Source organism: Benincasa hispida, chromosome 6, assembly GCF_009727055.1.
Source record: "Benincasa hispida cultivar B227 chromosome 6, ASM972705v1, whole genome shotgun sequence".
In the NCBI taxonomy this organism is placed as follows: domain Eukaryota; kingdom Viridiplantae; phylum Streptophyta; class Magnoliopsida; order Cucurbitales; family Cucurbitaceae; genus Benincasa; species Benincasa hispida.
Genome location: NC_052354.1, coordinates 6,691,245 through 6,702,905, shown reverse-complemented (window position 1 = coordinate 6,702,905; position 11,661 = coordinate 6,691,245). Strand labels below are relative to the sequence as shown.

The 11,661-nt window shown below is 34.9% G+C and overlaps 1 protein-coding gene and 1 pseudogene across 2 annotated transcripts in view; one reads left to right on the top strand and one right to left on the bottom strand.

The window, feature by feature from the left end:
- Positions 1-604: 604 nt before the first annotated feature.
- On the bottom strand, positions 605-2,962 carry LOC120080314 (annotated as a pseudogene).
- A 744-nt stretch (positions 2,963-3,706) lies between these two features.
- LOC120079817 (threonylcarbamoyladenosine tRNA methylthiotransferase) overlaps positions 3,707-11,661 on the top strand; it is a 12,249-nt gene continuing 4,294 nt past the window's right edge. Inside the window, exons 1-8 of one of the 2 annotated variants that reach the window (XM_039034228.1) lie at positions 3,707-3,970; positions 4,085-4,123; positions 8,465-8,556; positions 8,999-9,248; positions 9,380-9,499; positions 9,616-9,691; positions 10,502-10,710; positions 10,804-10,912. In XM_039034228.1, the coding sequence (XP_038890156.1) occupies positions 3,782-3,970; positions 4,085-4,123; positions 8,465-8,556; positions 8,999-9,248; positions 9,380-9,499; positions 9,616-9,691; positions 10,502-10,710; positions 10,804-10,912 (1,084 nt within the window). In that variant the 5' untranslated portion in view covers positions 3,707-3,781. The remainder of the gene's footprint in view (positions 3,971-4,084; positions 4,124-8,464; positions 8,557-8,998; positions 9,249-9,379; positions 9,500-9,615; positions 9,692-10,501; positions 10,711-10,803; positions 10,913-11,661) is intronic. The other variant, XM_039034229.1, reaches the window with a different exon arrangement.

Below are 11,661 nucleotides of genomic sequence, written 5' to 3'. Positions count from 1 at the left end.
AAAAAGAAATAGTTTTCAAAAACTTGTTTTTATTTTTAGAATTTCACTAAAAATTCAAGTGTTTCTTCTAGCGATGTAAAAACCATAATATGAAGTTTAGAAGAAAGCAAGCATAATTTCAAAAACTAAAATAAAAAAATTACTAGATTGGACTTGAATTACCTTTTGATTTTCAAGTACATAACTCTGCTTCGCTTCCAGGTTCTTTTGGAGATTCATCATGCACAATCTCTCTTCCCATATCTCTAAGTAAATTATGCATACGATCACTGAGTAGCAAAATGCTATACGATCGTCTACCCAAAGCTATACGATCGCTTACCAAATGCTACACGATCACTTACCAAATATTACACGATCACTGAGTAACAAAATGCTATACGATCGCTTATCCAATGCTACACAATCGCTTATCAAATGCTATACGATCGCTGAGTAACAAAATGCTATATGATCGCCTACTAAATGCTATACGATCGCCTACCAAATGCTACACGATCGCCTACTAAATGCTATACGATCGCCTACCAAATGCTACACGATCGCTTACCAAATATTACACGATCACTGAGTAACAAAATGCTATACGATTTCACCGCTGGAAGGAAGGAAAATCGTGGTAGGAAGCGAAAGAAGAAATGAAAACTCACACTTCTCAATGATTATGCAATTCCTTCATTTGTATGAGTAAAAGATACCTAGAAATTGCATTTTCCAAGTTAAATAAACAAATCTCACCAACCAAACATGGGCTTTGTAAACCCATTCCCATTCCCACCCTCTTTTCTCTTCAACCAAACGGCCCCTTAGAAGACATCTTTGAAGGAGGATATTGACATCAATAATTGAAGAAACCCACATCCATTCAATATTTGTATAACCTCATTCTTGTCCATCCCAAGAAAAAAACAAGCCACGTGAAAAAATGTCTCCTTACATGTCGAATCAAGGCCATCATAACTTATTTTAAGCTTTTCTTGAATTTTGCTATTAGGAGTTGTCTTCAATTTGTTCAATGCATCTTCCCATTCAAGTACCATTCGACCATTCAAGAAACAACCCAACACTTCAAGAGCTAAAGGCAATCCTCCACAATACTTAACTACACTTTCTGAGAGTTGGTGATAATCTTCAAAAGGACAACTGTTACCAAGGCATGCCAGCTAAAGAGTTGAAGAGCTTCAACCTCACTCATTTCATCCACTGTGCAAATTGCATCCACTTTAAGGTATTTGAGCATGTTCATCTCGAGTTGTGATAATGATTCTACTTCCTTCACCAAACCAATCACGACGTCTTGCTAATGCATTTATTTCCTCCAAGTCATCTATATCATCTAATACTAAAAGTAGCTTCTTGTGAGGAAGTCTTTGTTGGAGTAGTGAGATTCCTTTGTGTACATTTTGTAGTTCAAATTTTCTTGTTCTGAAGATAGCTTTGAGAAGTGTTTGGAGCAAGTGAAGTAGCCCATTTGATTCCTTTGAAGGATCCTTAACATCGCCAAGAAAACAAGCTCCATCAAAGTTGTGATGAAGTCGATTATAAATTGCTTTTGCAATGGTTGTTTTCCCCACACCTCCCACACCCCAAATTCCTACCATGCGCACACCACCTAATCCAACCCTAAGCTTTGAAGTAATTGCGTCAACACGAGAACCGATGCCTACTTGATAGTGAGCTACATGTATGTCTTTGTTCACATCTATTAATAGCTTTTGAACAACTTTCTTGATAAATTTACCTTCATGCCTGCAATCCAACATATTCAAATTTTTCACCAATTTCATTGGAGACAAAAAGGAAGCAAAAAAATTGATAAAGTTGTGTGAAACAATATTAGAATCTAGAAGGACCATTTGTTTGACCTACAATGCCAAATAATAGTTGATATTTTTTAGAAACCAAAAATACGTTGTAACTCTCGAATTCATAGGAGTACTTGAATGAACTAAGATTACATTTGAATGAGAGATTCTAAGGATATGAAAGTATGTTAAAAAATATTTAAAAGAATTGCTACCAATACTAACAAGGTGCATCCGATTATATAAATCTCAAAGTTAAGCTTGCTTGGCTTGGACCAATCCTATATTGGGTGACCTTCTAAAGATTTTCATAAAGCATGCTGAAATGATCCGCATAGATATGTGGGATAGTCTACACTCTTAGAAGTATTTCAAGACAAACAAGGATCGAGTACCAAATTCCAATTTTGAATCCTGATTCGGATCGGGGTCTAGGGCATTCTGTTTAGTAAGATCACTTTATTTTCAATTTGGTTTTTTCTTTTTAATTGTGGAGACAATTTAGTAGATCCATTATTCACACATAAATGGGAAAAACAGGGAATAAAGAAAAATACTTAAAGAGGAAAAAAAAAAGAAAAAAAGAGAGCAAAAGTAATTACCCATCCGCATAAATTTTGAAATTGGAGACAGCTAAATTTGCAGCTTCAGTCAAAACTTCACTCCACCTAAGAAGTTTGTGATTGTCTGAAACAGAGGAAGGCTGTTGATGTCGAGCAAATGCATGTTCAAAGTTTCTCTTTTGGTTCCTCACATCAGAAGGATCGATATCATAGAAAATGGGCAGAACTACTTGTTTAAAGTCGTCCTACATTCCATGATTGTCATCAGCTCCTCCAAATACCATCTCGATTTTGCATAGTTCTTCGAGAAAACAATGATTGCAATATTAGACATTTGGATTATTGTTGGAGCACGGTGGTGAGGTGTTCTCCACGTGGGAGCTTGTTGTCATCCCTGAAGACATGAATCCCAGCATCTTTGAGGGCATAATATAGATGATCTGTAAAGTTCTTGCATGTGTCCCCTCCTCTAAAACTCAGAAAAACATCATACAACTATCGTTTACCATTATCAATTTCTGATTCACCCATGGAATTATAGTTTCCCAAGAATGAGTATATTAGCTAAAGTGAAGAGAGGACAGAGGGATTATAAACCTTTTTTTTTTTTTTTTTTTTTTTGGAATATATCAATATTTGATATCACAACAATAATTGCATGGACTACTCCTCGACTGGAATAGTCACGGGACATTCTTCACAAGAGTAATCTACCTTTTTAAAGGAAAAATTCAATGTTGAAGTGGTAATTGGTATATTTGATGTGTGGTGTGATTAAATATCTTCATAATGATATGATGTTATCTACTTTATGTATAAATCTCGATGAATTTATAAATACCCATGCCAATTGAGATAGTGTAGTCACTCATATATTTATGATCACCATCTTATCTAATTAATATGAGATTTCACATTATGAATATGGTCCAAATTTTTCAATACTTACTTAACAGTCTGGTAAATTTTAATTGTGAAAACAATGAGATATGAAATAATGCAAAAAAAAGATCACTTTTTGGTAAGGTTGAATGTTAGTATAAATATATATTCAGATATATGAATAAAATAAGTTTTTATCATTAAAATTTAAACTATTTTATCTAATACGATAATGAATTCAAATTACAGATATGATGGTTAATAATACTTTCTTATGTTAATTGAACTAGAATCGTTTTGAGATAGAAATAAAATATCTAACTTTTGGTCAGTAAATACTCCCAATCTTTAGACAGGTTTAGATAATGAAATTAGGATTTTACGGCACAAATTTTCACCAAGGATGATGGGCCTGGGCTGGTAAATTATAGAGCTTACCACTAAGCCCAACCCATAGAAGACGAGGAGCAGCGGCAGTAGTGAACCTCCACGGCTGCCCTCTCGTCTCTCCATCGGAGGCAGTTCTAAGCCATGGAAGACATAGAAGACTTGCTCATCGGCGGCGGCGGAGCTCCCCCTGGTTACCGCCTTCCGATAAACGCAGTGGGTGTAAAGCCGAAGAAAAAGAATATGCTCAAATTTAATCCTAATGCTGATGATTCCAGCAACGAGCTCTCTCCGACCCAAAATCCACTTGTACCTAAGATTCCAGGCACACAGGTCTCTCTCTTCATGACTCCTTATATCCGCGTTGAATGTATCTTTTTTATTTGTTTGATTTTCACATTTCTTTTCCGGATACTATTAACTTTCTACTTTGATGTAATTTGGCAGACGATTTATGTTAAAACCTTTGGATGTTCTCACAACCAGGTTAGTCCTTCACCTCCATACATTAAATTGATTTTATTATTGCCTGGGTTTAATTGCAGGGCTAAGGGTTTAATCCCCTTAGAGTTTGTTTGTTGTCCGATAAACACTTTGTTGGAGGTTGATTGGTCATTAGCTTTTTATCCTTGCAATTTGTTATGTTCTGTAACTGGATTTTACTATTTTCATTCTGGATTCCATCAATGTAAGCTTTTATGGGTTTTATCCATGATGTAAATTGATTAGAACTGACGCTTTCAGTGGAATGTGATAAATATATGACAATAGAACTGGAACTTTTTTTTGAGCAAATAGCATGTGTGACACAGACACAACTATATAAGATCTATTGTTTTTTTTTCTTTTCCTAATGAAGAACAAAAAATCTATCCTTAATCATGATGTGATCCAATTTTTCAAGAGGAAAATTCCTATTTGGAAAACAAATCTAACAAGGCGTGCTACTAGCTGAATGGAAGAAAGTTGGAAATCATCAAATTATATTATTATTAATATTTTTGCTCAACTAAGACACTCCACGCACACTGTCTAGATGTTCATAATACTATAAAAGAAAGCTATTTGACAGCATTCTGAGCATAAAAAAAAAAAAAACGAATTGCACTCTTCATGAATTAACTCTCTTTTTTCTTTATGCAAGATAAGCTTTACTTGTTTTGGATGAACCTAAGGAATTTGATTCTTGATTCCGTGGAAGTCTACAGTACTATTATTTGCAAAAGCACAAACATTTAATAGATGGATGATTCACGTCATGTTATCCCTTTTACATAGAATGCATCAGGCATCATGGAGGAAGATTGAACAATGGGGCCTTCTCTTGCATCATTGGTGCCTTTCCTTCTTATTTAGGTCTTCCCCAAGGACATGATTCTAGGAGCCTTTGAGACCTATCATTAATGAGATTCATAAGGCTCCTAGGATCATGTCGTTGGGGAAGACCTAAATAAGAAGGAAAAGCACCAACCTCACATTTTTCTTAATGAAAGTTGTTGTTTCTTAAAAAAAAAAAAAAAGATACATTAGAGGCTTGCTTCTTGGAGAAAGAGTATTAAAGTGAGATGCCTTACTTTTATTCCGTATGTCCTAAGCGACATCCCAACATATGCAATTAGCGAAGTGTTGGAGAAGTTGATAGGGATATCTTATGAAAGGGGGTTAAGGAGGGGAAAGGCTTGCATCTTGTTAGTTGGGAGGTGATGTCTAGGCTGCTAGAGCTGGGTTAGGTTGTGTAACATAAGGGCAAGAACTAGGACCCTGCTGGCTAAACGACTCTGGCAATTCCATCATGATTTTGATACCTTATGACACAAGCTTCTATTAGCAAGTATGGGTCTCGCCCTTTTGATTGGTCTACTAGTGTGGTTAAAGGCACTTCTAGAAACTCGTGGAAAGATATTTTGGCTAAGCTTTTTTTTCCCCAGTTTGTTCTTAATTTGATCGGATAGGGGATGAACACTTACTTTTGGGAGGAAAGGAGGTCGGGGGATAAATTTCCTTGTTCCAAGTTCCCTTGGTTATGTTAGTTGTCTTCCTTGAGGAATCTTCCCATGACTTTTATCCTTTCTCTTGAGATTTCACCTTCTCATTTGGCCTTTCGTCATCTGTTCACCAATAGGAAAATAACTGATTTGTTGGCTTGTTATCCTTGCTTGCAGACTAATGCTTCAACCCTCCATTGGGGGATGTACACTTTTAGAGTCCCTACTCTTCTAAAGGCTTCGCTTGCAATCCCTTCTTTTGTTATTTGCCTAGAATTAGATCCTTCCCATCGAACGACTCTATTTTTTTCTCATCTTGTTCCTGCTCATGGAATTCACAAATGAATATGTACTCTAGTTTCCTCACACCATGAGGATGATGGAGGTTGCGCAAATAACTTCAAAGTTAGTGATGGTAGAGTTCTAAGGTACCATGGATGGCCCACCAACTCTTAGGATTCATAAGATATCTATCACATATTGAATCATGTTCAACAAACTCTGTAGAGTGTAGACATTGTAGATAAATTGGCAAATTGTATTTTTTCTCTTGTGCGCTCATCCTCTAAACTAAAATATCTCTTTATATTCTTCATCCTCTCTCTTGATACTTATAAATTTTTATGTGATGGGACTCGATTCTTATCTTCATGAAGCCATTATTCACTATAATACCTAAATAAAATATTAAAATATATCAAACTTTAGAATGTGCTTAGAAAAAATAAAATAAAATAAAGATCTAAAATGTATTAAAGTACCTTGGATTTAGAGAATGTGCCCGACAATGCAGAGGAGTGTTATTTTTGTTCCAATGATCCATTTGAATTTGATGCATCACTTCATAAAAAGATGAGAATTCTTTAGCATGTTTTCCTTCATGATTATAGATTGCAACTTTCACTTTTTCAATCATGGTGTCTCACATATCATATACCAAATGAAGACAAGGTTTGTTTGTCTCACAAGCTTTGATCGTATCATATATAGGAGCAGTAAAACAAAGAATATAATCAATCGTATTACCAAATATTATCATGACCAACTCATTTACATGTCTAACTTCCCCCACATCATCTTTATGTAGCATCCTCATCCATCGCTGATAACCATTATTAGCAAATCATTCTTAATGAATTTAAATCTTTTAAGCATAATGATTGTAGATACAAATTGTGTTTCTAATAATGAAAGTAACTTCAAAGATACAAACTTGTTGAATATATCGAGCCTCATGGAATGATTCATGATAAAGTTCTTGACAAACACAACATCATTAGAAATTTCAGAAAACCAACTACACTCTGTAAATACATGTTGATTACTAATTTACTATCAATATTTTTTGTAGCACAAATATTTTTCAAAGCAAGATTGAGAGTATGAATCTACACACGGTGTCTAAACTATGTTTGAAAATTGTGATTCAATAATTTGTTTTGCACCTTTTCAATTTGAAACATTGTCGGCGATTATTTGAATCACATTCTGATGTCCATCGTCATTTATGTTCAAACTTAATTCAAGATCAATGTTAAATTCTATCCAAATTTTGGTTTAAATTTGGAATAGAATTTTGAAATAAACATAGTGGAATTTAGTTTGGTATGTAAATTTGATTATGCCTAAATTCAATTTGATTCAAGTCGAGTAAAATTTGGTATTTATCTAACTTATCTTTTGATTTAAATTTGACAAATTTGTAGATTATAATTTGAATCAAAATTCCTAATTTGATAAGATTCAAATTGGTAGGTTTGTTTCTTGTAACTTTTTTTATTCATTTCTTTTCAATATTAAACTCTCTCTCTCTCTTTTGTGGAGTTGTTGGAAACATTAGAGGGAGGGAGAGAGAGAAAGAGAGGAGGATGAAGTTTCTCGATAAATAGACAAACTTCAATAGTAGATACTGTTGAAGTTGGTGGAGTTGAGCTATTTAACATTGAGTTGTAAAGTATATGGGTCAAACAATGAGTTAGTTATTTTATTTTTAACCAACTCAACCTAACAAGTTGTTGGTCCAAACACCCCCTAAAGCTTCAGTGTCATCATGCACACACTTTGGAGATTTGGCTTTGCTAGGGTGATCTGGAGTTGCTTATTTTAAGGCTTTCAGCTTTAGCGTTGCCAGCTTGTAGGGTTTTAGGGAGATGATCACAAAGATTCTTCTTTACTTGTCTTTCCATGAGAGAGTTGTTTTTGTAGTAGGTTGATGTTTGTTCCATTTTGTGAGGTCTTTAGTGTGAGAGAAACAATAGAATCTTCAAGGGGTGGGAGAGATCTTTTAACTATGTTTGGTCGCTTGTTGGAGTCTACATCTCTCTTTGGACATTGATGGCTAAGTCTTTTCAATTATTTGCTAGGTCTTATTTTACTGGATTAGAGCCCCTTTCTGTAGTTTGTTGCTTGGCTCCCCCTATTTTTGTGGCTTTTTTACTTCCTTTTGTATGCGCTTGTATTCTTTCACTTTATCTCGATAAAAGTCTGGTTTATCTTAAAAATAATGATATTCAAATTTGTCATGCATCATATATTCTTATATTTACATAGCTTTTGGAGAAAAATTTACCATCAACTTTCTTATTGGGTATGACAACTTCACTGATGTGAATAATGCAAAACACTGGACATTACTTCTTACAAAATATGCTTAGTGGCCATTTCTTTATCCTAAATACCATTTCCTGTAAATGTTTGGTGTTAATACGCCAATTTATTTTCTATTATTAATCTTAACAAAACTTTAATATGTGAGGTTGCTTATATTGACTGGATTAGTTGTGTCACCATTGCTAAGATAAAAATTGGATAGAATCTTCATCATTGTTGTCCTCATTGACAGAGTGACAGCGAGTACATGGCTGGTCAGCTTTCGGCATTTGGTTATTTGTTAAGCGATAATCCTGAAGATGCAGACTTGTGGCTTATAAATACGTATGATCTGTTCCTTCAAGTTTTAAGGTTCCGTAATTTGTCTTGATTTTACCGAAAAGGTTTAATGAAAATTTCTTTCTTAGTTGTAAAAAAGCATAAATTGCCTGTGAATGCTTGCAGGTGCTTTAATTGATTTAGTGATCAAAGAATTTGTGCCTCTAACGTGCAATGTTGGGTGTGGGCCTTAGTATTCTCTTGGTAGCAATTATTCAACGAATTTGTCTCTTTCCCATGTTGGTTATTACATCTTCTTTAGGACATTTACTTTCAACGTCCTCTTCATTGTGTCAGCTCCTCATTTATGTGCTTTGACGTAGATAGCTGTGCATATATGTGCTTTGGCACAGACCTATAATTTTGCATATACAGCATGAAATATTTTTCTCTCTCATGTAGAAAAAGGGTCAATATTTGGAATATAGCCTGATAAATATTTCTGCAGTTGCACAGTTAAATCCCCCAGTCAGTCTGCTATGGACACTCTAATAACAAAATGCAAAAATGCAAAAAAGCCTCTTGTGGTAGCTGGGTGTGTACCACAAGGTAGTCGAGATTTAAAGGAGTTAGAAGGGGTCAGTATTGTAGGAGTTCAGCAGATTGACCGTGTGGTAGAAGTCGTGGAAGAGACACTAAAAGGTCATGAAGTAAGGCTGTTAAATCGCAAGACACTGCCAGCTCTTGACCTCCCAAAAGTGTGAATTGTTTCCTTTTCAAGCTTTTTGCGTCTTCTGTTTGATTTTTATTTCAAAAGCTTCCTAGCTTATATTTTCTTTTTACCCTTTTGCTCTATTAAAAAAAGTATTTAATTTTGATATTTGAACAGGTGAGAAAGAACAAGTTTATTGAAATACTTCCAATCAATGTTGGCTGCTTAGGTGCTTGCACTTATTGCAAGACAAAACATGCTCGTGGTCACTTGGGAAGTTACACTGTAGATAGCCTTGTAAGGACTTTAAACTAATGTATGGATTTTGTTAAACGTATATCCTCCATTTGTTTTCAGTTGGAAACTTTACGTTGTTCTGTCTGAAAAAGAATCTGTGAAAACTGTATTTGTAGGTAAAGCGTGTAAGATCTGTCATCAATGAAGGAGTGAGGGAAATATGGTTGAGCAGTGAAGATACTGGGGCATATGGTACTTTGCACTTCTTCCATCTGAGATTGCTTTTCATTTTTGTAGTATCTGACAAACTGATACTTTCTTGTTTGTAAATTTATAGTGTCGATTAGTTATTTTGTCGGAAGATTGGAAGATTACGTTGAACCCACCAAAATATACGGAGTTGGATTTTTTAAAAATGTTGATCTTGATGAAAATTTAATGAAATTTTGTATGAAGATTATATTCTTTCATCGCAGTGGACATTTATCAGTTCTTCACATTATCAATTTTTAAAATGGATGCGCATTGTAAAAATTTATAAAAAATAGTCAAATCGTCTATTCCAGGTTAATGAAAGAAATTAAATGTAAAACTAGAGTCAAGATTCGAGAGCTTGAGAATTTTGATTTGTCCATAAATTACAATAGATTTTCTTCCAAAAGCATGATAACAGTGTTTGTTTATCTTGTCAAGGAGCATTTTGAACTGATTTATTTTGTTATTCACTTTCTTTTGCTTCTGTTTGTACTATCATGTTCCCACAATAGGTTAGTTTAGTGATCAAAATGAAAGCTACAAATTGAGATACAACTAAATGACCTTAGGTCTAGATGTTTACATCGGTTTAGGTGGTCATTCATAAGATTAGCCAAAAAAATGGACAAGGTGGCCAACCAACCAATGACCAGTTTTGTATCATGAATCTTACCATAATTTTTAAATATTGGCTGATGTATCTTCTGTGATACTATCAAGTTTGAACGTTGAAATAATGCCTCTTATCCAAGGTGGCTAAAATTGTAAAATTTTTGTTCTTGCTAATGCCATATGATGAAATTTTAGGCCGTGACATTGGGGTCAATCTTCCCATTTTATTAAATGCAATTGTTGCTGAGCTTCCACCTGATGCAAGCACAATGCTTCGGATTGGGATGACAAATCCTCCTTTCATTCTTGAGCACTTGAAAGAGATAGCAAATGTCTTGTCTCATCCATGCGTATACTCCTTTTTGCATGTGCCAGTTCAATCCGGAAGCGACACAATTTTAAGTGTAAGGATTGTCTCCACCTAAATTTCCTTTTTTTTTTTTTTGGTGAATTCTTGATGCCAGTACAGTTCTGAGGAACGATGGTTATATTTTCAGGCAATGAATCGAGAATATACAGTCAGTGAGTTCAGGACTGTAGTAGATACCTTAACTGAGCTTGTTCCTGGGATGCAGGTTGCAACTGATATAATATGTGGATTTCCCGGTTAGTAAGTGGGCTTAAGGCTGTGTATTGATTCCCATACTCGTATCTTTGTCTCTCTGTAGGTGTGCATGATTTTTTTGTTCTTTGCATACCGTTTTGGATGGGAAAAGATGCTTTCACATTCATTGATTTCTTCTATTGGAACAGTGTAATCTATAAATTATTGTCTTCTTAGAAAATACAGTATTTGAACAACTAACTTTCAAACATATTGAAATATAAATTTGTCCTAATAGTGAAACTATATTGATTATTATGAACATGTTACCCTTTGGCCTTGGGAGATACCTCATCTCTCCTCTTTTTGTGATGGTACTCTGGTTAATCCTACTCTCTTTTCCATGTACACAAGAATTGTATTATTTTTAAAACACCTGAAAAATACGTTGGGGTCCCTGGTTGTAGAAAGTTCAAGTATGAATGGTTTGTTTTGGTCTCCATGCGGCCGTGTGAAGATTTATTATTTGTACGGCCATTTCCCTCCATTTGTTGCTTTCTATCGTCTTGAATGTTTGTTTCTCCATCAGTTTTTACTGATTCACATTTTGGGTAGCATGTAATATACTAATACTTGAATTGTTGTTTTTGTTTTTGCTTTTGTTGTCCCCCACCCCGCCACACACACACGCACATCTTAATGGGGTATCTGGATTGAGACAAATAACACATAGAGAGAGACAGGGAGCGGGGATCACACACACATCTTAATGGGTATCTGGATTGAGACAAATAACAGGGAGGGAGGGAGG